Source organism: Lindgomyces ingoldianus (genome assembly GCF_010093535.1).
Source record: "Lindgomyces ingoldianus strain ATCC 200398 unplaced genomic scaffold BDR25scaffold_72, whole genome shotgun sequence".
NCBI classification, from domain to species: domain Eukaryota; kingdom Fungi; phylum Ascomycota; class Dothideomycetes; order Pleosporales; family Lindgomycetaceae; genus Lindgomyces; species Lindgomyces ingoldianus.
Window position 1 is genome coordinate 25704 of NW_022985233.1, and position 24843 is coordinate 50546.

Here is a 24843-nt window from a genome sequence, read left to right on the forward strand (position 1 = left end):
CATGTATGATCTGTGTCCGGTATGCATTGCAATGGCTTTTGTCTGGGTAGCACGAGGAGATGCCATCATGTCGACGTTTCATGGCCTGGCATCTTCGGAGCGGGTTCGGCGTTCTCTTTCAGAACGCTGGGTACGGCTTTCCGATATGCTGCTAGGGTGGAGGTTTAGGGAGTTGGGAAAGGGCAACGGGTAGTAAGAAAGAGATATGAGCATCTACTAGATCACCTAGCAGGGTTGCTATAGCAGCTTTCACTTGATTTACACAGACCACCAACTCCCTTCTCAATGAAGTTGAGACGCTAGTGTTATCCTTAGCCCTTGATCTCCCTAGCCGTGAGGCTAAGATACTGCTTGCGCCGATTTCCAAGCCGTAGTCTTTTCACCCGTTGCCTCCGACTTACTGCCGTAGACTGTGCACCGGTTTCTAGGTTGTGAATCAAGGAATGGAAACTTCGGCTGTTGTCCTGGGTAGCGCTTCTCTTCTAAACGGCAAAATAGCTTACAGGTTTTCTACTTATATATTAACATGATCCAACTTCCTGCGTATGAATGCCGCGCACGATACTCGGAAAGAGCCAGCACCTCCAAGAGACTTTCGTTCCAATATCTTGAGATCGCCAGTTAGTATGTAGCCTCAAACAGCACTGTTCAACACCTCTTCCTTTGCCTTTCCGCTCTCAACCAACGCTCTAGTAATACTTCCATATGCGCCTCTTCCTCCTGTAGGATCTTGTCCTTCTTTCTCCAACGCTGTGACCGCGTCATCGACCTCTCTAGAGTTGTTAGTTGATCCATCTCAAGCCATGGTCGGTGGTTCCACCTATAATGGAGGCCCTACCCTGGAACCCTTCATCTGTCTCCGCTGCCTCCCTACCCACCCACCTCGCCATCTTGTCCCTTACAAATTCCTGGAAATCCCATTCTTCGGGCTCCAGACGGTGTTTTCCGGCAACCCAGATGTAGGTTTCTGCTTCTACTTCTTCGCCTTCGACGTTCGCTTCTGACGGCTGGGAAAGATGGCCCATACCACCCACCTCTCCCTCGTCCTCGCCTTGAGAATTCTGCTGCTGCTCCAGGACTCGTACCCGCACTTTCCGCCTCTTATACTCAAATCCCTCGAAGATGTCGAGACGCCAGATGTCTCCGTCTGTGAGGCCTGTGACCAGGGTTCCTCGGACTGCGGTTGTCATATTGGCGGGGAGAATGGCGGGATAGTCTGCGTTTTTTACTTTGTGGCGTTGGTGCCGGTGAAGGATTGCGGGTTGGATTTTGAGGAGGGAGGAGTGTGCAGGAGTAGGGGGTTTAGAGGAGCCCCAAATTACGCGGTGGAGGACGGGAGGCGCCATGAGCGTGCCGTAGAAGAATGCTGTGTGGGTCGTCATGATGGGAAGGGCTTGGAGACTGGGAGAGGGTAGGGAGGCAGAGCTAAGGTGGGTGGAAGTGAAGGGTAAAAGGAAACAAGATGTGATTGAAAAGAAAGAAGTTTGAATAGTGGTATATTTACAAGCAAGTAGATTGTTCACTCAGCAACAGTTTAGGGAGCGGGGAGATAAGCTTCCTTATCGCTCAGCCCTGCATCGGACGCTAATGCACATTCCAATCTAGATCTGAGTCGGATCGGAGGAACAGTGGCTCCTTTTAATTACATGAATAATCTGGACATCCCGTCCTTCTCCCTTTCTCCACCCGCCCTTTCTTTCTTGCAGATTGTGCCTTTGCATTTTGGTTAGATGCGCGTGGAATAGACTTATAGCCATAGATATTCAACTTCAGTCCCTTCCACGCGCCTCTTACCCCCGACGACGAAACGACCGAGCGAGTGTTGCGCCGCAGACATCCGGAACGCTGGATCGGCTACGGGATATCGATATGGGGTTCTTGAATGCGGTGGTTACTTCAATTGCGCCAATATTGTGTGTGGATATGACTTCCGGTGCTCCTGGTCAAGGAGACGGCGCGGGACTGACGTGCGATAGCATTGCGACGAGCCCCATAACGAGCTATGCGGACCAGATATATTCGATACATAAGGAGAGGAGTTCGGCGGGATTCTCGTTGGATATCCCGTTAATTATGCTTGTGGCTAGTATTTTGAAGTGTGTCCCGCTCTCGCTTTTCTCCCTCCTCACATATCCTACCACCATCGCCTAACCTCGACCTGGAATTGTCCTGGAGAGCGCTGACGAGAGTGCATAGAGTATACTACTGGTTCGGCGCGCACTTCAGCACTTCGCTGCTCGTCCAAGCCCTCCTCATGATCTCCGTCCACCTCCTCCTCCTCCACGTCGCCCTAACCAACCGTCCCTCCCTACACACTCCATTTTCCCACTCGTCATCCTCGCCGCGTCCATACAATTTTTGGCAATGGCGGAGCCCACGCCCATACTGGACCTTCCTATCCTACTTCACTCTCACGCTACTGGTCCTGCACTTCCTGCTCTCGCCAACAGGCGCGTTCCTCCCATACACAAGTTTACTAGGCTACGTCGCCCTTGCCATCGAAGCAACACTCCCCCTTCCGCAACTCCTGGCGAACTACAAACGCCGCGGATGTAAAGGCTTCCGCGTGTCTGTTATCGTAAACTGGCTAATTGGAGACACGTTCAAGATGTGGTTTTTCTTCGCTTCAAGCGCCGATGCCGTTCCCGTGGCGTTTAAGATTTGTGGTGTTTTTCAGGCACTGTGTGATTTGGGGCTCGGTGCGCAGTTCTATGTTTGGGGTGATGGGCCAGAGGAATTGGGGACTGGGATGAGGATGGGGATGGGGATGGGGGAGAAGGGGAGTTTTGTGGAACCGGTAGCTAATGGGTTCGTTTTGCCGGCGCAGAAGTTGGATGGGTTTGGGATGCCGGTGGGGGGATTGAGTGAGAAAGGGGTGGGGATCGATATGGCAATGGATGGGTGGGATAGACCGAGGGTTATGTAAGGATTGGACTGGGGGATGAGGAATAAAGTATGGCGTTAAGGAATTTAGGGGATTGTTGGGCTACGATAGAGGTATATATTGAAGACTTGGACATGGATAGTGGATGGATGTCTGATTGGATATTACTAATAACTATTATTTTGAAGAACATGCTAGTGAACAGGCTATTGTGTGTCCCTAGCCGTCTTAATAACTACCTTCCCTTGACTACCCTCCTTTCTCCTCTCCCTCCTATTTCCCCACCCCCTCCTCAGACTCTCTCATCTACAAAGAACGCACAACCTCTCTCCAACCATCTCTATGTGCAATACATCGTACATCCCGATAGCTTCATTGCCTTCCTCGGGCTTCTTGAATCCTGTTTCTAGTTTGATGGCTTTCGTCTTGTCAACCATAATCTCGACTTGCGAGAGGGAGAGGGGGATTGAAGGGCCAGTATACACGACTTGATAAAGCAATCGTATTTTCTATTTTCTATAATTGTAACGCTAGATATTTCGCAAAGGTAGAGGTCGAGTCCCTCAGCTTCTCAAATCACCTGAAACCGCAGTTCTGATACACGAGACTTAGCCTTCCAGGTAACCAGGTTCAATAACAAAGCTCAAGGAATAGAAGGAAAAATCTACAAAATCCAAAGCAGTAGGAAAGGCAGTAGAGGGCCTTTACAAGAAAGGCCCGCATACGCAAGAGAAATGATGGTTGTGAATATAGTAGAAAGGTAAGACGCGACGTGATTGAACGGATATACCAAAAAGCACAACTCATGTAGGCAGCTTGATTTTGATATTCTGTCATTCATCCATTACAGATAGTATGATACTTGGGAGCTCACAAGTTGTGAACTATTTATACTCAAAATTTCATTGCACCTTACTCTTCTCCCATCATAATTCCACTATTTCCCTTTCATACTCTACCCTCACTAAGGTCGATAAAGGCACCCAACCAACGAAAAGGCTTGAAATAACAGCACAAACACCCCCTTCAATGCACAGCAATTCAATTGAGAACCAGGTCGAAACTATGATCCATCGTCTCCGGCATCTTTAAACCAACCTCGACAATATCGATTTGTAATCTAAAATGACACTTACGGACTACGTTTAGGAAGCTGTTCAGTCTACGAAGGTTGCTGTGGAGGGTGTTAAGATGTTAGGGGAAGTCAAGGAGACTTTTGAGAGCGTCGCACTAGATATGTTAGAGCTGTTAGAGCTGTTAGAGGAGCTAAAAGGGAAGCAGTATGATGAAATGATGGGCGTGGATAGTTAAGTGTATTTTTTTGCCAACAAGTAGGTTGCTAAATGGATCAGTTAGAATGGATAGAATCGAGAGATGAGGGAGTAGGTCTTTATCATAAAGCCAGTAATGGTTGTGATCCTCAATACATGTTTTCAACAATCCGATAATATTCCCAGGCACATTTCCCTTATAAAAACACTAGCACCACCCACATAACTGCCTAACCATACACTAATCATTTGATTCTACACTCCTATCACTATGGCAAATCAACCCGTCACCTGTCTTTTCATGCAGGCAATGAAACACCTAGAGGAGGCTACCAAATCGCTAAAGAATCAATTGCAAGATATATCTAAGACGGCCCACTACATGAGAACAGAATTCTAGGGGGAGGGCTAGAAGTAGATCGAGACAACATCAGGGTAGTGTTAAGTGAGACTTGGATATAGGATGAGAAGCGAAGGCACTTCGAGGAGGAATTAGACAAACTCTAATCACGCTGTTCATGAGCGGCTGGCACAGATACTATGAAAGTACTCGGAAAAGTTCCACCGCAGGATAGCGTTCGGCTCAGGCAAATGTTGGGTGAAAAATGGCAATGAATCTGCCGCAGTGAAACATACCACGAGCCTTTATCTGAGAATATCACCCCTTACATAGATTTACAGAACCTCTCCATATCGGCTCATTATTCACCCTAATTCCCTTCATTCACTGCTCTCACACAACTCTTCATACCCCGGATCGCAGGATTCAAGGAGAACGAGAGAAGTTGGACCATATAATCGAAGCAGCCTAAATATACGGGTTATACTATTCAAATATAAAATTTTCTCTCGGGCTACCTAATGGAGTCCCAAATTTGTGCATCCGTGCTTGGACGACTTTCAGACCATCCAGGGCCATTGTTATCACGTGATTATGAAGGCTGAGATATTTTTAATTACGCCAAAAACCAGGGCTTGAATGTCCCCAGTTGTGTTTCCAAGACTGCGCCACAGCTACGGTTGGCTCGTAAATCGTATTCAAATACGAGACATTTCGCATGAGCTTCAAACACAAACGCGGGGTGAGCTAGCAGCAGGCCTAGGGACATCTGCTTTGGACTATGTCAGTTCACAGTTTAAGGAAATTTCTTCTTTTACACTTGTTACCCCGTCTCATCTACGCCATTAGTTATTCTATCTTAGAAGGCGGCACCCAATTCATCACCTACAACGGCTCCATATCCGGAACCTTTACATCCGCCAGCAACTCATCCTGCGGCACTGGTCCACCATTCTACTTCGACAACCTAGTGAACACTTCGCTCAGGATTGGAGTAAATCCACCTTGGGATACCAATCCGTTCTTTTTCGAATTCGCTCATGACGGAAATAATTGGCAAATACTAGAAAGCGATCAGCCGGTTTATCTAAAAGATATATCTGCCTCAACGCGTTCGGCGGCAGTACATACGACGCTGTGTATAACCTACAGTTCGCGAGCGCGTACTATGTATGTGAGAAAGATGGACGTCGATGTGGAACCTATGAGAATTCGCCGTGGTACTATGTCAGTGCGGAGATTGTGAATTTGAGTGCTGCTACGATTACAATTACTACCAGTGTGCTACAGGGAACAAAGGACCCGGTTCCATTGTATGTGGTGGAAGGGGACGAGAAGACGTGGATTAGTAATGGAATGGTTGAGGTCGATATGTTTGATTTCTAGACTCCGCGGAACTACACTAAGAACGAGAGCAGTGACGCTTGTAGTGAGGGGTTCAGCTTCCATTGGTAAGTAGAATGCCCCCGTGTCAATTATATGTGCAGTGGGAATGCTGTTGTCCCTTTGTATTAACAATAAGCCTAGGAACAAATCCACAGATTTTTACCGACAACTTAAACTTCACCAACACAAGCAGTGCTGCCCTATTCACACTATCCGCTCCTTCAGGCAACATATCGCTTGCTTTCAGTGGCTCCCGCATTGACCATAACGACCAAAACTCCGAGCCGCAGAATAACGGGAATTATACTGCCATTTCTCTGGCGGATCCAAGAGATAATGCAACACCGCTTTTCACCTTCGCAAATGGGACTCATATTAAGTGGAAGGGGGGTAGTGGGACAATTTGGAGTGCGGTATCTGATGCTTCGCAGGAAAGAGGGTCACGGCCTGGGATGACTCTGTGGTGTGTAGTGATAGGGGGAATTGCTTTGAACTCTTTTGGGCTGTAAAAGTGGATGGTGACTGGTTCAGTCTATAATGTTGATAATATATGTCAGATGACTTGTCCTCCAAGGTCAATTATGACAACCCAAGAACATAAAGATTCAAAAAACCTACTTGAAAAGATATGTTTGTTTCAATTGCGTAAACCCATAATACTCTATTAGAGCCCTATTAATCCCGCGTTTCTAGTTCTGTTTCTCATCAAATACAAGTGGCTTTCGCTAGACATCGACCAATTTATTACCGCTGCCCGCTTGTTTCAGAAGCTAAATGACAGTATATTCTTTGACGTAGATTACTATCCCCACGGACTGTCGTACTAGGGCTCCTTGAATGGAGATCAACCAACGTGACCTAGAACAACTAGACATTGAAGTGCATTAACGTGAGTTCCATTTGAAAGCAATGGTAGGACGCACCGCACCATATTGTATTCAAAAATTTCGTGGAAAAGTGTGGATAGATCGTGTATTGCTCCGATGCCTTTATTTCTAACCAAGACGCAAATGATTACGCCATGTTGCTAGAAAATTTGCTGCTGTAGTTTAATATGCAGACAATGAACCTTAAAATCTTACATAGTAAGTTATATATTTTAAATTTTAATCTTTGAAATACAATACTATTACGGTAGAGAATGCAGAAAAAGTTAAAGCTCTATGCACTGTAGCTACATAGTTGTTGAAGTGTAGATAACTAAAAAGAACTGTACCTAATTGCTTGCGATACTCATCTAGGCAAGAAATTAAGTTGACTAGTTGAAACTACCTAAGATGCAGCTTTTTAACATATCTCTTTGCTTTCTAAGATTATTAGAAGCCTTGACATTGTGTTGCCTTAAACATAGAGGATGCACTATTTGTTTGTAACTATACTAGAGGCTAGTTCTGGCTTAATAGCAGGCTAGATTGTAGGCTCTAGCATAGGTTCTAGCGTTAGTAGAATACTCTAAATGCAAGCCTGTTCTAGCTTGCGTATTAAATAAGAGAAAGAGCAGGAACGGGGGGCTGTATACTACAATAGGGTGCGAGTAAAGATGGTAGGTTAATAGAGGGCGAGTGAACGCGCGTTAAGCTTCTCTAAGCGCAGACAAAGCGAAATTCTAGCTACGCAGAAATGACGAAGGGAGAGTCAATAATACATGGACAGGATGGACGTAGGTCCGCTTTTGGACTCGTTCAAGTGTTGTGAATTTTAGGAAACATGAAACAACATAGGATAGGGAGGTGCGGCAAGAAAAGCCGACAGGGTCGCAGGGGTTGGACTTAGCATTTTGGGTGCAAGTGACTCCAAAAGCAGCGACAGAGAACTTCCTAAAAAAGAGTCAAAAGTCTCCGGGGATAGAGTTACTATGGTAAACACTACATGAACTTTCATCTTCTCTTCGCAATACATTTTGTCCCCCTTCACAACCCATAGAGATAACTACATACGCACCCCGTAACGAACCAAGTTAGTAGTGAGAAGCGGCTATGGGAACAACACAGGTTTACTCAGTAGAGTAAAAGGGAATGCAGTTGAATTACCCATAGGACTATTAGGTTTTTAGACGTAACTGCAGAATAACCGACACCTTTCATGGCTTAGAATTTCCACTGAGTTAGGAGGACTGAGACTGTAGTAAGGATGAATAACCCACTCCAGAAACTGAAAGAGAAGCGGATGAAATTGAGCAAAGCACTGGTAGATTTGCATTCATCGTCAATGGAATGGCCATCTGATACTCGAGAGTGCATTGTGTGTGGGCTAGCTGAGTTAGATAAATGACAAAGGTTCTTGTCCGGGGTCAAGAGAAAGAAAGAAGAGTTTGAGAAGGTGACCATGGATGCACTGGAGCTTACGGTGGAAACCTAGAATTATGGGATCAATGTATATTAATTCGATGCTCGCTTTCGCTGTCAGAGGGTATTTTTAAATTCTTCTTATACCTGTTCTATTGTAGCTTGAATATGGAGTGTGCATGCATAGTGACCCACAAGGTAGCTCTTAGCTAGCTAATACTCTCCAGTCATCTCTTCCATCTATGAGTGGAAATATCACCTTAGGTCCGAAATCAACCTGATCGTAGCTTTAATTTGACCATTAGAGGTTGCTTATCCCACAAGATGTAGACCTTTTGATCCGCCCAATCCGCTGAGCTCTCCTCAAGTTCCATCTCGAAATGCCAGATCAACCGTGCTAAGATGGTACGTATCTCCGCATAAGCGAGACCCTGACCCCATTAGCATTCAATTGTAGAGTAAGGGATTAGATAGCAGGGTTGATTTGTCACATACCTGGCCAAGGCAATTTCTTGGTCCAACAGAGAATGGCTGTATCACGGAGAGATTGTCGTTCTGATACTTTGGATCTCCAAGGAAGCGCTCTGGAGCATACGTATCGGGATCGGTAAAGTTACGAGATGATCGATACGCAGGATATTGTGCAACTCCAACACTGCAATTTGGTGGAATATAGGTGTTACTAATAACCGCACCCTGCTTGGTCGTGAGTCGAGGCAGGGTCGTTGGCACGGATGGATACATTCGGAAAGTTTCCTGGATTATGGCGTTCATGATTTTAAGTTGACTGAGTGCCGCGAAAGTCATCTCAGATTCGTCGCGAAAGGTGATTCGTATCTCTTCCTGAAGTTTACTCATCCACTCGGGATTTTTTAGGAGGTAGAAGATCGCGCCGCTGAGAAGCGTAGCTGATGTCTCACTGCCGGCTATTATGACGATTGACATGGTCTTCATAATTTCTGCCGTTGTCATTCCCTTTTCGTCATTATGTTTCAGGATATAGCTTGCCGAAATTAGTGCCCACCATTGGTCATCAAGCTTAGACACTTACCTCATGAAGTCCTTTCGATCGGTTTTCATTTCTAGACGTCTCATCGTCTTGTCAATACTAAATTGCTCGTGCTTCTGTCTCGCCTTTGCAAGCGCGGGAAACATTTTCAATAGGGAGAGAATCGGAAGTCCGATTAAGGGGTATGCCCGCAACACTCGAAACATCCTCGCGAACTTAAGCCCTTTGAAGATGTTTGCAACCCACGGATGGTCCTCCTGGTTCTCTAGTGCACCGAAAGACTCTCCAAAGCAGAGATCACCAGTAATGTCGAATGTGGTGTAGTTAAGCCAGCGGACTAGATCAACGGGAGCATTTGATGCAGCTTTCTCTTGAAGGCGCTGTATTAAAAGGTCGATGTATAAATTTATAATTGAGTCTTGGCTTCTTAAAGCTTGTTCGGAGAAGGCATGACTCATCAGTCGCCGAATTCGTGTGTGGTCAGCCTCATTCGAAGCTGGTTAATGGATATTTAGTGAATTGCCACGAGATGAGATCGCACCATGGAGTGGACATACAAACGATGTCGGCGATATGATCGTTCCCCATTGTGAAGTATATTTCCGGATCTTTTGGGATAAGCTTCTTTGTTGCAGTTTGCCCGTAGATATCTTCGAGGGTTCCTCCCAATTAGTTTGAACCTTTCACGTGACTCATGAGTGAAAATAGACTTACCACGCCATGCATCCGGATGAATGATCGAAATCCAATGAGGTGAGATACGGACAAATGGCCCATACTTTTCATGCATTCTATGCCAATTGAACACGATGTCTCCGGTCCATACCTCCCAGTATGTGGGGAAGTAGAACGCGCCACGGAGCTTAGGTCCTGGGAATTTCGCTGCCGGATGAAGTGTAAGGTTGTATACTGCTCGAAGGAGACTGAAGATCAGATACTAATGTAGCTGTTAGCGTGGACTCTTCGGTTGCTTGCTTGGAGAAAAGCATACTGCCACACAGATTGTGACAACAAATCGCAGCACCGAGAAGCCTTCGCCCATGAGCACAGCCATCTTGTGATTTGGGTTGCAAAAAACTGGACAGATGCCTGAATCTTATTGCAATGGTACTCGCGGTGGATGTTAAAAGCCGTGCCGCACACGGCATATTGCGAAGTCGCCGTCCCCGACGGGAGGATCGCACGAGAGCTAAAGTTACCCTTTCACGGTAGCGCACTGACCATGATTGTGGCCACATACCTGGGCACCTGCAGCCAGCTCGGGGACTTAGGAATTGCGATAAATATACAAGCTCGACACCAAGATTCGGGTTTCACGTCGTGTTGATCTAGCTGTGCATGGTTGATTCGTGCATCTTATTTGTTCTATCGTACTCGGCAATGCTCGAATCAAAATTCACAGGCACCAGGGTTACCCGGCTTGCGAATATTCTATTCTCAACTCGTATTCAGCTCTAAGTTTCCACCCAAGTACTTCAACTCAGTCTGCTGGTACCAAGGACACTCGCTAATCCTACCGCTTAGGGATTCTACATGCCTCTCGCTTTCAGAGTAGTCGAACGCGGAACCCTTTTCCACATCCACCTTCGCTAGTGTCTTGTCATTTCCACCATCGGACTTATTGCTCGTTTTTCCGAGGAACGACTGGGACGCAATTGCGATGCGCTGGCCTATCTCTTTAAAGAAAACTCTCAGCATGGGCAAGCTTGCCGCAATTATTCCGAGGTTTTGCTCAAGTCTAGCGAGAATTAGAGCTTGTGAACATTCTAGAAAAAAGGGGCCCCTTAGGAATTGCTACTCACGCTGTCCAGATTTGAAGATTAGCTAAACCAAACGTTGAGTCCTTCCAGTCGGTATATGTCGCATAAAGTGCTAGACGGGCAACAGAACATCCAGTCGCCCTATATTAGTTAGTACAGTAAATGACAATATGAGAATTCACGTACACTAATCCGATAATAATCAATCCACAAATAGCAATCTTTTGTCGCATGGTGATCTGGAGGTTCCAAATGACGAACACAGGAAGCAAGGTGAATATGAAGTCAGTGACGATAGCAATGACTGAGAAATGTCAGTAAGAATGAGACTAGATTTTTTTTTTTTTTTTTTTTATCACTGGTAGGTGCTCACCACCCTGTGTATAATTTTGGTTCTTCAGCACTTGTCTTGGCCAACAATTCAGTCGTGGAGCAGCGTAATTCCAATTCGCCTCGAAAGGACGACATCCCGCAGCGAGAATCACAATACCGGAAATACCAGCACAAACGACAACCGTAACCAGCGGAACCATCCCCCATTTTAGTCTTCGACTATTCGAAATTCTCACGATCGTCAAAGCGATGGAGATCTTCGTAAGTGTGGTGGAGACGATGAACGGCAGCTGAGCGATAGTACTCCATTTTGCGACATCAACCGCTTTCAATCGAAGATAGATAGTATGTCTACCCCCTCCAGATTCGACATATTTGACGATGAAAGCGGTGTTGACCGCGGCTGCAAGCTGTGTCGTGTGAGTAGGGTAGCAAGACTTAGATGAAGGACCTACAAGAGCCAGGACTATCGTGTAGTCATCCCATGAGGTAGACTTGATCTTGAGACGCCGATAGAGAACACGCGCAGTGACAACAATGGTGGCCAGGATGAAGGTGACGAGGTTGGCAGCTTCGAGTCCAGGACCTCTGTTAACATCGCCCCCAGCTGGAATCTTGAAACTTCCGAATTGAGACATTGTGAGTGAATGATGCTGAAAGAATACGATGCATCCACGAGCACGGCAACGGAGAGCTGATCAGACCCTGACAACTAGGCCAGACTGGTGCGTGCAGCCACGAGGAGATATAGCTTTTGCATGATCGTACCAGTCTTCACATTTCCCGGAGAAGGAATTAGGATTCCGTTATCAAAAAGACTTATTAATATGCATGCTAAATTAGAAGCTAACTGTAGCAGCGGTAAGACGCAATTAGCAAGGGAGGGCTTTGTGGATGGCTGAGGGAAATGAAGCAGAGTACGAACGAACGGACTCCCAAGCAGTTCTTTGAGGGATGTCACTGTGTGTTTCACCATAAAATATACACATCACTGGGGTCTAACTCGCCACTAAGATGCCGAAATGTTGTCATACAGCTTGTCGGAATCTCCAATGCAGGGGAAAACGCTTGGATAGTCAAGCGCCCGCTCCAAACGCACGTTCTCCCGTCCCACCAGCCGGCTAAATCTTTTGACCGTCGTTAAGACGCAAGTCACTTGAATGAATTGATTAAGATAGTACCCCGCGACACATGAAGTACGAACTCTAGTCCAATAGTATCTCCAAATAGCTTCGCGTATGCCACGTACCTCATCACCTTCACTCTTACTCAGCATCATATATGAGAAGGATCGGAGCCCGAGGATAGATTAATTTACGCTACCAGAAAACATCCTTACATCCACGTGTAGCCTCCCAGGTTTCTGTGGCCACTCTCCCAACTCAACCAACATGCAGCCTCAGTTGCCTGCCTCTGCCAGCCTCCATTGACCCGTGGTTTTCTTTCTCTCAACTTCGTTTCGTCTTGTTACCTTCATGTTTCCGGACATACATGAACACGAACGGGTAAACCACCTCGGCTAGCTCCGCAGCCACGAAGAGAAATGTCGCTGCAGGCGTGTAAATATATGCGTAGTCCCCAGGATACCAGTAAGCCCGCCATTGGAAGACCGTAGTCGCGCACAAAGTGCCTGTGAATCGGAACCACCTGCAAACGTCAATCCAGTCCAGCTCAGGGAGGTGGGACTACAGGCGACATACCAAATTGCTAGGGTATGACCACGCGTGCTAGCCCGCGAAACAATCTGTGCAATTGCGGCCCAAGAGACGATGATCTGACACGCATAACCACTCCAGAAACTGGCTTGGTGGATATCCGTGAACAAGACAGCGAAGCACCAATGCGCAGCTGTCAGTGCCGCGCTTCCAATGAAGACAATCAACGGCAGATTCTTCTGGACAATTGCGGATTGCTTCCATTCGTTGGCACCAAATTTAAGGGTTGTGTAGACTAGGCCTAGATCAACGAGGAAGTACGGCGCAAAAGTGACGAATTCTGCCACTCCTGGAGGGTAGAAGAATCCGTACACAAGCTCCCAAGATATGTTGGCGCAACTGCACACCAGAAGCCGTTAGTAATGAAACGGTAATAGTTCTGGAGTAAGTACTGACAGTGATAAGAGTGGCATGCCATAGGAATGATCCCGGTATGATTGCCGCATATAAAGTATATACGCAACGATCCAAAGCACGCCCATCACGATTGTGAGTCCATCTTGAACCCAAAGATACCATGCCGGAGGGTTGTTTGTGGCATCAATCGGACTCAAAGGGAGAGTTGGGATCTGCATCATGAAAGACAAATATCGCAAGAGTGAACTTCTGCAAATGCTGAAGACAATGATTCCAAGCCAACCGTGGTGGCGTCATATCTTTTAAGCAAATCCCATTTTGCAATCAAGTCGAGCTCCGCCCTTAGCCGCAAGAACACTTCTGCGCAAGAGGGGGTCCAAGGATAATCCGAAGACAGACGCAGCGGGCGATGACAGTCGGGGGCAAGGGCATAGTCTCAACGTGGGAGCAAGGAACCCAGACCTGGGAAGTACCCAAAGTGTTGAGCTGACAAGGATGAATTTAGTTGCTGCAAGTGGTTGCCGAGCGCTAGCCACATCTCCGTGCGGGGTGGCTTCCGTGTTCGAACGAACAACCAATTCCATATGAAGTGCTGCCTTCAATACGAGTACGGTGTGCTTTCATATCGTATAGTTTTTCGGAGACCGAAACACTTGCCTTGGCTTTTGAATGTCACAGAACACCTTTGTTTATCTCAAAATTCTAAACCTGGGAATTTCCTGATCCCGCAGAAAGCCACCAACGCCGGTCCCAAATGAATCGTTCGGTATACAATCTACGTCGAAAGTGATGAAATCTCCATCTTTTCTTCTCTGCCCCATAACGTCGCGAATTGCAGATTTCGCTGCCGTACAAGCCGTAGTTCTTCAAGACACAGACTGCGCACTTCCTCGCCCTGAAGTGCGCAAACGGCCCTATTCACTGCAGCCTTGTATTCAGCCTGGTTTCCCCGCTTCCGATTGAATGCATTCTCAAGAGCTGATTTGATAGGCTGCGATGAGTACAGCCCCAAAATAATAGGATACGAGTATTCTCCATTAATTAGATCTTCGGCGAGGGCACCCTTGGCGGTTACAACGTCAGATGAGAAAACGTTCTTACAATCGTTTTGCAGCTGACAATACCACCTATGAAAGCCGTTAGATTCTTGGTCACCAAATATAGCTGGTGCAACATGCCCATATTCGTTCATTAGATCATCTTGATCGTGGCTGCCGGTAATCAACTGGCCCACGAGCTTGAAGAGCGCCCCGGTCTTCATCGAAGCACATCGGCGATACATTTGAAGCGCAGTTTCGGCTTCGGCAGGGAAAGGAAAGCCATCGCGGCGCCAAACAAGGGAATCGTCTTGGCCTAAGATATTTGGTCAGAACTATCTGAGAAATTTAGGACATAGATTGTACCTTGGTGAATCCCGGTCACACAGTCGAGAATGAACGGAACAAGCTCTGGTCTTTCCCTCTGGCATTTCATGACCACATTGAGAATTATCAAGTATGCGCGGTTGATGGTCTCAGACGCTCCATATATTCGATGCGCAGATTTATGGCCTTTACGCAACATGCTATCATCCGCAACATCGTCAACTAAGATAGCCCCAAAATGTATGGCGTCCATAACCTCGAGAACGAGCAAGTACAGATGAGGGTCGTCATGCTCCAAGTTTGGGCTGAGATTGGCGATGATTTTCTTAAAATGGTGGGGACCGTATATGGACAACAGGTAGTCGTAAGGGCAGTCAAAACTTCGCATCGATGTTTCTGGTACCGTCTTTCCGGCAGTTCGTGGGTGGTTCCTGCGCAATAAGGAGAGGACTGAATAAAAATACTGAAGAACTAGTCCCAGCACAAACAAGATACATGTAGATATTGGTGAACTCATTGTGGTTGTTTTGGGAGGAATTGAAGACTGTTTTGCATCTAGTCGTTCTAATGGAAAGGTCTGTTCACTTCAATAAGACATATATGAAGAGTTCTCATATCAGATATGTCTGCGGAGTAAATATATCAGCTTTCGCGAAATGGCACATGCACGGGATATGTTTGGCCTGGTTGCTGGGACTGCGCCCCATGGAGCAAGGGAAGATTAAACTGGCGGATTATGTTGGCACCGGCTCAATTTCCATCTATTGACGGCACAGGATGATGGCAGTTGTGGTGATGTTGCAGGTGAGAGTTGGACTTGATCTCCGTGTTTAGACTGGGACGCGTCAGGTCAGGGCGGTGATATTGCCGCAGTGAGTAATGGTTGAGAATACTTACGGTCACCGAGTTTGTGGGCGAGATTGGTACCTACATACCTGCAACTGTGCACCAGTCAGCAGAAGACATCAGGCCCAAGTCCCAGACTGAAACCTGAAGACCCCTGTCTGCGCGCTGCAAGTGACCTGTTTATGGCCCTGATAAGAGGCTGCGGTACGTGCTAAGCTATCAAAAGTTTACCCGAGCCCCATGCATTCGTATCTTGCTTAGTCCAAGCCATGCGGTCCCAACCATTTTTCGGCCGCTCGCCGACTTGGTATTCTCAGGTCGTGAAATTGCACAATAATTTGCGTCACTGTTGAGCCCGCCGTGCATTCCTTCGACTCTGAAAATTCCCCTCGTTGCGTCATCTCGGGCTCCGACACCAATCCATCTGCTCCACAAATCTATGGCTTCAAAAAATAAAGACAACAGCGTCGCTATCATAGGTGCTGGTCTTTATGGCCTAGTAACTGCAAAAACCTTCCTCTGCGACTCGTCTAACTTCTTCTCATCCATCACGGTCTTTGAAAAGGACTCCGGCATTGGAGGAGTATGGTCAGAAAACCGGATCTATCCAGGCCTAGCAAGCAATTCCCCCGCCCTCACCTACGAAATTCCTGGATTTCCGTACCCTGAACACCTCCGCAAGATCGGTGGGCATGTAAAGGCAGCAGACATTAACGCCTATCTTCGCGCCTTTGCGAAGAGTTACGATTTAACTCGGCATATCTCATTCAACTCTCATGTTACAGACATAACCTGGATCGAAACTGATCAAAAATGGAGGGTAAAAGGAAAGAACTTCAATGGGGAGTTTGAAAGAGCCTTTAGGTTTTTGGTGGTGTGTAATGGGATGTACCACGAGAAGAACATTCCCGCCATCGCCCGTCAAGCCCGAGGCGAATCCCTCCCAAAGGTGTTCCATTCCGCAGATGTCGGAGATCCAAAAATACAGAAAATCCTCTCAGACTCGAGTCACACGTTAGTGGTAGGAGCAGGGAAATCCGCAATCGACCTCGCAACCATGATTGCCAGCGGAGCGTGGTCTCCAAACACTGTTAGCCCGCAAGTCACTCTCATATACAAAAGGCCTCATTGGCTATCACCGCGACGTATGCTGAGAGGAACGATATGTTTCGAACAGCTCCTTTTCAGCCGATTTGTCAACGCCTGGCTGCCTTTTGCGCCTCATCCCGATGCCGTGCACAAATGGATTGCGGAGAGTGTTCTAGGGAAATGGATGACGGATATGATATTCAGATTCCTCTCCGATGACTTTCCGAAGTGTTGTCACCAACAAGATCTCCTTGAGACTATCCCAGATCACCCGATGAGAGAATCGCTTTCTGGAGCCTTGCATGTGGTACCAGACGGCTACATCGAAAGCATCCGGGACAACAAAATCCGCGTAGTTCTAGGCAGCGTACAATCAATCTCTGATGCAGGCGTTCAAATCTGCACCCTCAAGGGTGAAGTAGAGTCTCTCAAAGTCGATAGCATACTCTTCGCGACCGGTTACAAGATTGTAAGCCTTCCAACTCCCTCTTTATTATCCGTGAAGCATAACATCCATAGGCCTTCCCTTTCTTCACTCTGCAAACTCTCTCCCATCTCGGTATCCTCCCAGACAATGGCTACGAACCCCAGGATCCGAAAAATATCCCTTTCCTAAAATTACACCGCCTCCTGGTCCCGCCCAAAACCTGTCATCGACAAAATAAATCGCAGCCTTATCGCAATATTGCATTCAATGGTTTCGCATACAGCCTGTTGAATCCGACAGTCAGCTTTGTATGTGCGCACTGGATTGCGGAGTACTTTCAAGGCCTCATTATTCTGCCTGATGCAGAGAGTATTGAACGAGGTAAGATTTAAGTTATAATCTCACTACTCCAGTTGAAATTCATATTGCAGGTCTGGGGAGATGGTCGGTGACGTAAGGCTAACCATATAAAATAGACGTTGATCATTTCTATAATTGGCAGTCAAAGACGTTTGCTAAGTACGGAGAAAAAGGGGTACATATTGGGCCCCATGCGACATTATTTGCTGACTTGTTACTCGCCGACATGAGATTGCAGACCGGCCACGTTGCTGGCTGGTCTTTGAATCCTTCCCGATTCCTCCGGGAATGGTTCCGGCCAATGTATCCGCAGATATATGCAGGTCTGGCGGAGGAGAGGAAGGCGAGAGATATAAAATGTCAGAGTCCTGGGTTTGAAATGAAGAAGTGGAAGATTGCCTATTCGAGTATTTTGTCGATTGCAGGGTTTGGTTTCGTACTGAGTCTTTGGTTCGTGGGATTCTTAAGAATAATCCTGCAGACGATCAGATCCATGTAGAACTATGTATACTTTGTGTAGCCTATCAGATAACGCATTTGAATTTGAATGTTCTCTCTTCCCATGATTCTACCTAGAGTGACTCCGCACTACCCGGAAAGACCTTCTCTTTCTTAAGGATAGCAGTAATCTCATCCCAAATTTTAGTTTGAATTTCGGCATCATTAGCAATCGGCGCTTCATCTTTGATCATCTTCTCACTGAGATACCGTCCATGGCTCTCTGGTCCCTTCGCAATGGCAGCATCCACAACACATCTTGCACCATCCTGTGCGGACCGGCCAAGACAAATAGAGAAGCACTTCGTCATATACTTCATCATACCCGATGCATCACCCATCAGATTCGTCTTGCAGAATCCAGGATTCACCGCGTTAACGATGACTTGATCACTGGATATTCGCTTCGCAAGCTCTTTGGCCCAAACTAGCCCAATCAACTTGGTCGCAGCATAGCGATCCTGACCATTGTACTTGCTCTGGTCATTCAGTGCCTCCAGTACTTGGCCCGCAGGAAGCTTATGTTCGGGGAATTGTGCCATCGCATGCAAACCGCTCGATACGAAGCTCAGGTGTGGCTTTGAGGCATCGGGAGCGCTCGGTGAGGTTGCTTGGCGGAGGTTCGGAAGAAGGAGAAGGGATAGTAGGGCTGGGCTGAGTACGTTGACTTGGAGATCCGACTCATAGCCATTGGTGGTTGGTGTCCATTTGAAATTCCATACGCCTAATTACGATGCATTAGCGAAATATGATCTGCTGCAGTTAAGTTTATTGTTTACTCACCTGCATTTAGAATAGCGACGTCCACCTTCTGTCCACTCAAACCGTCGGCGAACGCCTTCACTGATGCGAAGCTGGACTGGTCAAGCTGCCGTACATCGATCTCTGTCGATGCGTCCTTGATTTTCGAGAGATCGGAAGCAGCGGCATTTCCGCGGTCCAGATTCCGAACAGCAAGAATGAGGCGTTTTGGCTTGGATTTTAAGATCTCTCGGGCCGCCTCAAAGCCAATACCTGCATTAGCTCCTGTGATCAGAACAGTGCTTTCGGAGAGGTTGGCGGGCGTTACGGGCAGTATCTTAGTGAACTGTGCTTTGAGGAAATCCATGGCTATTGTGGCAAATGAAGAACTGGGGAGATGTTGAGGAAACTCAGTGGGGCAAAGTAGAGCCTACCTAGGTATCAATAGCTCAAAGGTAAATTAGTGAAGGAGAATGGCGCAGAACAAACGCGAAAAGTTCCACGCCGAAGCGCGTCTGTGAATCGATATTGTTAGCTGCATGTAAATGCGGCAGAACACACAGAATCAGGGCTGATTCCACTTATGCGTCTGGTTGCGTACTTTCCGTCGGGTGAATACGAGCGCCGGATTCTGTCGTATTCATCGGGCATCAAACCCCTGCAATGGCTGAACACCAACGTGTTGTGATATTGCATACCACATGCGTTCATGTTTCGCCCTCTAGAATTGGTTAAGGCGATAATGCTTGTGACATAGATGTGAGACATGCGTGTTAGATGGAATTCGACAGAAAATAAGTTAGATCAACGCATCAGCGAGCTAAATGGCTGAAGTGATAGATCCCCTTGGCAGGCTACTCTTCCGTTAATTAGATAGTGTAACTAGAACTCTGCTACTTCAACGCCGTGTCGAAATTAGGGTTCTGCATTCTCCATGAAAAGACTGGCACAGAAGAGAAGTGTCTTTCGTCCTGCTACATTTGCATTAAGTCCTACGATGGAGAAGGCAATCAATTCCTCCTACATTCAGTCCACTTCCGCGCCACGCAGGACTGAAATTCGCCCTGACAAGGTAACCACTCAAGGTCCTTCGCAAGAAATGTCAAGGGAAGGGTCGAATGGGGGTGATGAGACAAAGTACCATCTTTTAGGGCCAAAGTTGTATCTGATTGTTCTGGCACTATGTCTTTCTGTGATGCTTGTTGCGCTGGTTAGTCCTCCACCTATGAATGATTTAATCACACGACTTTGTACTTACACTGAACGTAGGACAATGCCATCCTTGCCACAGTATTAAAATCTCCACCAAGTTGAAATCAATGCGAACAATACAGTTTCTGATTAGTATAGGCCATTCCGACGATCACGACCGCTTTCGACTCCTTGAAGGATGTTGGTTGGTACGGAAGTGCCTTCCTGATCTCCATGTACGTCTGGGTGCTTTCAGTCTCTTCATTGTGAATTTATAGTTTGCCTAAGAAATATCACGGGATCCAACTTCCAACAGTCTTTTGCGGGAGCTTCAATCCATCAATATGCTCCCACGATCGTCTTGCCTCCACATAGCCTCATTGATGTACTCAAAGACTGACCCTCTTCTTAGCTGTGCATGCCAACCATTGGGCGGCAAAATATACCAGCAATTTTCCCTAAAGTGGACTTTCCTCGCATTTCTCTCTATTTTTGAGCTCGGTTCCCTAATATGTGCTGTCTCTCCATCGTCCGTTGTCCTCATCATTGGGCGAGCTGTTGCTGGTATCGGAGCCTCGGGGATATTTTCAGGAGCCCTGATCATCATTGCCCATTGCATTCCTTTGAAGACAAGACCTGGTGAGTCTAAATTCCCAATGTTTGCAAAAAGGAGATGAGGTGAAACTCGAGCATAGATATTGGTGGATCGATGTTGATGATATGCTGACCAAACACCTCAGTATATACTGGCTTGATAGCCTCTATGTTTGGGGTTGCAAACGTCGCAGGGCCAGTTCTTGGTGGTGCTCTTACTCAGCATGCATCCTGGCGTTGGTGTTTTTGGGTCAACCTCCCCTGCGGTCTTGTCACCGCAGCTCTCCTATTCTTCCTGTTCACCTCTCCCTCACGGCCTGAGTCAGATGTTTCTCTCCACCAAAAATTACTCTCTTTAGAGCTTCCTGGCTTCCTTCTCTTTATTCCCACAACAGTCATGTTTTTGCTCGCTCTCCAGTGGGGTGGTACAACATATGATTGGTACTCTGCAAAAATAATTAGCTTGTTGTGCTGTTCGGTCGTCATGATGACGATATTTGCGGCATGGCAGTGGCGTGAGGGCGACCGTGCTAGTATTCCTCCTAATGTAATCGGGCAACGGACCGTAGCGAGTAGTGCGGTCGTAGCCTTTCTTGCCATGGGAGGTCTGCAGCTTACGACCTATTATCTACCAATTTGGTTCCAGGTAATCAAGGGGGTGAGTCCAACTAGGAGTGGACTTATGTATTTGCCCAGCGTGTTCGGTAATATGGCACTCTCGATTTTTGGCGGAATATTCGGTGGGTTTGAGTTCTCCCAGGGTGCACAGAGTGGTTCTAATTCAAAGACAGTTACAAAAGTAGGATACTATAACCCGGTCCTATTCTTGGGGAGTGGTCTCGTCGCCGTTGGCGGTGGTCTATTAACAACGTGGAAACCGCATTACGGCGCTCCGTACTGGATAAGTAATCAGCTGCTCTCAGGTGCGGGATTTGGCGCCATAATTCAAACCGTATAGTCTTGATCCCCGCTCTCTAACCAGGATAACATCACTGACGTTTTCAAGCCTCTGATAGCTGTACAAGCTGTATTGCCTTTGAAGCAAGTCTCCACTGCAACTTCCACCCTTGTCCTTTGTCAATTCTTAGGCGGCTCTATTTTCCTCTCCGCAGCACAGAATATTTTTGCATCTAAGCTCATCGGCTCTCTTTCGCGTATTCTTCCTCCTGATGTTGCCGAAGAAGTTCTCAGGATCGGCGCTGTTGGTATAAGGGAAGTAGTGTCGCCACATCAGCTCGATGAAGTTATTTTGTCGTATAATGATGCCATTGTAAATACATTTGTAAGTCACACTCTGGTATGGATTTAAGGATAATCAGTCTTAATTCTTACACAGTGGATCGTGATGGCAAGTGGAATTGTAGCCTTGGTGGCGAGTTTTGGTATGCAGTGGAAGAGTGTCAGGGGTGTGAGCCTTGTAGCTGTCTGAGAATTATCTTAAAATAAAACCCGTCCTCGGCTTTAGCTGCGATAATTTCATGCTACGCGAACCCAAAAGCGCCAGCTATATAACCGGCATCTCTTCACTGGAGATACTAGAGCCTAGCTTTTGGTTGACTACATGGAATTCTGTTTTGAGGTCTCATCCGCTATCGAATCGCGTCTTGAAGAAACTTCTTCTCCGGCCCCGAATGAGAGCTTCGCCCGTGAAAGTCACTGTCAATGGTTTTAAATTTCGTATCCCGTACTGCCAGAGTCAGCATAAAAAATTTGTTTAACAAAAAAACCAGACTTTCCCAGTTAGTGAGTCTCCAGTTCAATCTAAAGGCTACCTAGATGTTGTTGAAAGGCCTATGCATCGGATGTTCGATTTCTCCAGTCTTGGTGTCTCTAAATTCCAAACGCCATCGAGCTGCACGAAATCTATTTCGAAGAAGGTGGAGACATTCGCAAATGCAATCGTGAAGAGGGAAGAGAAGACGAACACGTGTTGGCTCTGTCTTTGAAAGCCGAGGCACTAGACCCATTCAACAATAGTTCCATATCCCCTCAGCCTTCTTTTGACCCACAAACTGGATTCCCTCGCAAAAATTGGAGGATCAACCCGGAAACATGAAGTCCGCTCTGGTGAGCGAGAGGAACGATCCACAGGTGGACTTACAACCCCTCCTGAAACCCAATCACGCGACAAGCTGGAAACTCCCGAAGTCCGAAATTTCTAACGATATGTCATTGTCCAATCTTGTTTGCCGCCCAATATCGCTCATCAAGGTCATTCAAGTGGATATTGTGCTCACCTAGTTCCAAGGGCTGGTTAATACGACCTCTACTACCTCATAAAACTAGCGACGGGAACTTCTAAGATAATGACCAGTCCACGAGCCTGGAAGAAGTGATAAGTTAAACGAAGCTTCTCTTCGTTCAGTTAAATGTTATTAAGGGTAACGTACAACACAAGTCGCAAGATCCATGCACATATGTATAGGGGATATCTTTCATCCTTGTATCATTTCAAGATTCACGCATTCGTGCCGAACTCGACATCTGCAGAAATTCTAAATGCGGCATCTAACATCTTCCTGTATCCGGACACGAGGACTTGTGCACGCAGTAACCACGTCTTCAAAAACGCTCACCGGGGTGGGAAGGATGCCTTGCACGACAGTTCATGCACGTTTTCTTAAACAATCTAGGGTAGCATTAGTGCTCGCCATAAATCACGCACAATTATAACGAGTTTGATCAAATAATGTCTTATCGCCAAACTCGAGAACAAAGTGGTTAGAATGATTCAAGCTCCTTTGCGCTTGATTTTCCGAGCTTGTCCAAGCCCTTCTCTCTTGATATATTCACATTGCATCTCTATTCTATCTCAACTAACTTTCTGGCGTGCATATCTTCCATGCACGCCCTGACGTCCGACATGCTCCTTGAAGAGTTGCTGCCCAGCAGAAACGGCACCATAAGTCTCTTCCGCACAAAACTTGAAAATTCCGATGCAAAAATAGAATAATTGCCATAGAATATATTTCTGATACTTGTTATCTGAGATGTATCTGCCACGTATTTATCTTATGGTACAGATGACATGCTCCACTAACATGATCCCATCCCGCAGCGCGGATCAGTGTGACGAAAGCTTCGAAGTGAAACCCTTGGGATTTGCGTGCTAGCTAGGACGTCCTGACTCAAATACCAATTGTGGCACAACATTAAATTCCACGGAGTGGATTGTGTGTAAGCCAGGTGAGAAGCGCATGAAGAAGGGATCAATGAAGAGCTTTCACTTTATCAAATTTTCCAAAGGAGAATGAACAAGAGATGCCACGAAGTGAAGCGGAGTGGGAGCATGATTGAAAAATGGAGGAATGAGAGAGAATTTAGGGGACACATGTTGAGTTAGAGGCCTTGAAAACGACATACTATTGGGGAAGGGACGCGTTTCGTTCGATTTGACTCGCCTTTTCTAATGCGACTTCTACCAGGGTGCTTTCGTAGGTAGGCAATGCTGTCAGCCCAAACCCGTCAATATCGAAGAACCAGATGCCACAACAACGATATGTCACTGACGTCTACATATTTATATATGCCCCACACATCTGAGAGGAAAGATTGAGGCAGTGCTCGAAAACTTGCTCAGAGCAACTGTAGGCGAGATCGACTCCGTTTGAGAAGACCGTCGACCAGCGTACATATATTTGGTGAGGCCGACGCCGATCATAGCTGAGACCGTAGCCTTTCACCATTTCATGCGAACGCATCACCAGGACTGCTGTCAAGGTTGACTGACTGGCTGACTGCATGAGTCATGACGTAGAAATGAGTTGAGAGATGGAGCTGCGTACCTAGATAATCGATAACCCCCCCGCAGTGATTGTGCAGAGTCTGGCCCATCCTCCTCCACTTCTCCCTTGGGCAGACAGCATATGATGCAACATGATTGGCGGAAATTCTCCGAGCAGCTGAAAAAAGTTCAGCAGATGCCAAAGGATTGCGCTCACCTAATCCGTGGTAGGTCTTTGGGCAGCAACCCTTAAAGAAGCTCTGGAAAACCCGTGAAAGTGAATAGCAATGAAGCCATCTCGTGATAGCAAGCTGCCTCGCCTTAAGAACAGGTAAGCCGAAGCGGCGCGGAGAAATTAGCGCTTGTAGGGCCCGTCGATCAATCACAGCAGGTACGAGGTCAGATCCGCGACAAGTAGTCAAACCACATTGCATGGCACCACATCCTTCGATTGATTCCTGAGGCATTTACATTGCTTTCAGGTCATTTCCTGGAGGCGTATTTTGAACAATTGTTCGCTTTGGGAATTAACGGTTTTAGGAAATCGGAGTGGGTACGCGGTTTAGGGCCGAAACTGTGACGCAGTACTGCCACAAGGCCTCGGTCTGCACCAGCAACTCTTGCCCCGCAACTGGACCTGTGGGGGTTCGGTACTTGCTAAGGAGCTCG

The 24843-nt window shown here is 46.9% G+C and overlaps 12 protein-coding genes across 12 annotated transcripts; 4 read left to right on the plus strand and 8 right to left on the minus strand.

Moving 5' to 3' along the window:
• Positions 1-320: 320 nt before the first annotated feature.
• On the minus strand, positions 321-1517 carry BDR25DRAFT_308127 (uncharacterized protein). Its single transcript, XM_033690970.1, has 2 exons — positions 839-1517; positions 321-771 (listed from the first exon to the last, which is right to left on the minus strand). The coding sequence occupies exons 1-2, from the start codon at positions 1380-1382 to the stop codon at positions 635-637; spliced, it is 681 nt and encodes a 226-aa protein (XP_033539581.1). The 5' UTR covers positions 1383-1517; the 3' UTR covers positions 321-634.
• A 147-nt stretch (positions 1518-1664) lies between these two features.
• BDR25DRAFT_274059 (uncharacterized protein) lies at positions 1665-3029 on the plus strand. Its single transcript, XM_033687386.1, has 3 exons — positions 1665-1913; positions 1977-2096; positions 2197-3029. The coding sequence occupies exons 1-3, from the start codon at positions 1870-1872 to the stop codon at positions 2924-2926; spliced, it is 894 nt and encodes a 297-aa protein (XP_033539582.1). The 5' UTR covers positions 1665-1869; the 3' UTR covers positions 2927-3029.
• Positions 3030-4673: 1644 nt separating this feature from the next.
• BDR25DRAFT_363580 (uncharacterized protein) lies at positions 4674-6912 on the plus strand (the record flags this gene model as incomplete). Its single annotated transcript, XM_033696762.1, has 15 exons — positions 4674-4701; positions 4731-4780; positions 4829-4975; positions 5023-5083; positions 5145-5237; positions 5284-5618; positions 5675-5860; positions 5903-5946; positions 5983-5995; positions 6037-6320; positions 6353-6406; positions 6456-6511; positions 6575-6675; positions 6709-6734; positions 6789-6912. 15 exons carry the CDS (start codon positions 4674-4676, stop codon positions 6910-6912), a joined length of 1602 nt encoding a protein of 533 aa, XP_033539583.1.
• Positions 6913-8438: 1526 nt separating this feature from the next.
• On the minus strand, positions 8439-10112 carry BDR25DRAFT_247898 (cytochrome P450 monooxygenase-like protein; the record flags this gene model as incomplete). Its single annotated transcript, XM_033685964.1, has 5 exons — positions 8439-8597; positions 8662-9169; positions 9218-9660; positions 9737-9825; positions 9890-10112. Coding segments are annotated over 5 exons (1422 nt in total), but the record flags the coding sequence as incomplete, so codon positions are not given.
• Positions 10113-11120: 1008 nt separating this feature from the next.
• On the minus strand, positions 11121-11879 carry BDR25DRAFT_161154 (uncharacterized protein; the record flags this gene model as incomplete). Its single annotated transcript, XM_033684042.1, has 3 exons — positions 11121-11239; positions 11309-11678; positions 11724-11879. Coding segments are annotated over 3 exons (645 nt in total), but the record flags the coding sequence as incomplete, so codon positions are not given.
• Positions 11880-12716: 837 nt separating this feature from the next.
• Positions 12717-13786, minus strand: BDR25DRAFT_386151 (uncharacterized protein; the record flags this gene model as incomplete). Its single annotated transcript, XM_033697986.1, has 3 exons — positions 13380-13786; positions 12969-13322; positions 12717-12915 (listed from the first exon to the last, which is right to left on the minus strand). Exons 1-3 carry the CDS (start codon positions 13559-13561, stop codon positions 12717-12719), a joined length of 735 nt encoding a protein of 244 aa, XP_033539586.1. The 5' UTR covers positions 13562-13786.
• A 329-nt stretch (positions 13787-14115) lies between these two features.
• BDR25DRAFT_247826 (terpenoid synthase) lies at positions 14116-15092 on the minus strand (the record flags this gene model as incomplete). Its single annotated transcript, XM_033685960.1, has 2 exons — positions 14116-14693; positions 14744-15092. 2 exons carry the CDS (start codon positions 15090-15092, stop codon positions 14116-14118), a joined length of 927 nt encoding a protein of 308 aa, XP_033539587.1.
• An 897-nt stretch (positions 15093-15989) lies between these two features.
• Positions 15990-17458, plus strand: BDR25DRAFT_247850 (FAD/NAD(P)-binding domain-containing protein; the record flags this gene model as incomplete). Its single annotated transcript, XM_033685963.1, has 2 exons — positions 15990-17108; positions 17312-17458. The coding sequence occupies 2 exons, from the start codon at positions 15990-15992 to the stop codon at positions 17456-17458; spliced, it is 1266 nt and encodes a 421-aa protein (XP_033539588.1).
• A 540-nt stretch (positions 17459-17998) lies between these two features.
• On the minus strand, positions 17999-19032 carry BDR25DRAFT_338146 (NAD(P)-binding protein; the record flags this gene model as incomplete). Its single annotated transcript, XM_033693259.1, has 2 exons — positions 17999-18648; positions 18708-19032. 2 exons carry the CDS (start codon positions 19030-19032, stop codon positions 17999-18001), a joined length of 975 nt encoding a protein of 324 aa, XP_033539589.1.
• Positions 19033-19764: 732 nt separating this feature from the next.
• On the plus strand, positions 19765-21879 carry BDR25DRAFT_330067 (MFS general substrate transporter; the record flags this gene model as incomplete). The annotated part of the gene is made up of 8 exons (XM_033692499.1): positions 19765-19875; positions 19935-19955; positions 20016-20092; positions 20269-20495; positions 20597-21190; positions 21242-21402; positions 21457-21732; positions 21787-21879. The coding sequence occupies 8 exons, from the start codon at positions 19765-19767 to the stop codon at positions 21877-21879; spliced, it is 1560 nt and encodes a 519-aa protein (XP_033539590.1).
• Positions 21880-23107: 1228 nt separating this feature from the next.
• On the minus strand, positions 23108-23741 carry BDR25DRAFT_363585 (uncharacterized protein; the record flags this gene model as incomplete). The annotated part of the gene is made up of 5 exons (XM_033696763.1): positions 23108-23229; positions 23268-23435; positions 23479-23544; positions 23579-23676; positions 23719-23741. 5 exons carry the CDS (start codon positions 23739-23741, stop codon positions 23108-23110), a joined length of 477 nt encoding a protein of 158 aa, XP_033539591.1.
• A 29-nt stretch (positions 23742-23770) lies between these two features.
• Positions 23771-24608, minus strand: BDR25DRAFT_363586 (uncharacterized protein; the record flags this gene model as incomplete). Its single annotated transcript, XM_033696764.1, has 4 exons — positions 23771-23812; positions 23867-23955; positions 23986-24126; positions 24155-24608. 4 exons carry the CDS (start codon positions 24606-24608, stop codon positions 23771-23773), a joined length of 726 nt encoding a protein of 241 aa, XP_033539592.1.
• Between the last annotated feature and the right edge of the window lie 235 nt (positions 24609-24843).

Bases quoted from the DNA above. Each gene is read 5' to 3' on its own strand.
- BDR25DRAFT_308127 (XM_033690970.1), bottom strand. From the start codon at position 1,382: ATGACGACCCACACAGCATTCTTCTACGGCACGCTCATGGCGCCTCCC. The intron at 772-838 runs GTAGGGCCTCCA...ACAACTCTAGAG, and splicing joins GACAGATGAAGGGTTCCAGG to AGGTCGATGACGCGGTCACA.
- BDR25DRAFT_274059 (XM_033687386.1), top strand. From the start codon at position 1,870: ATGGGGTTCTTGAATGCGGTGGTTACTTCAATTGCGCCAATATT. The intron at 1,914-1,976 runs GTGTGTGGATAT...GACGTGCGATAG, and splicing joins ACTTCAATTGCGCCAATATT to CATTGCGACGAGCCCCATAA. The intron at 2,097-2,196 runs GTGTGTCCCGCT...GAGAGTGCATAG, and splicing joins CTTGTGGCTAGTATTTTGAA to AGTATACTACTGGTTCGGCG.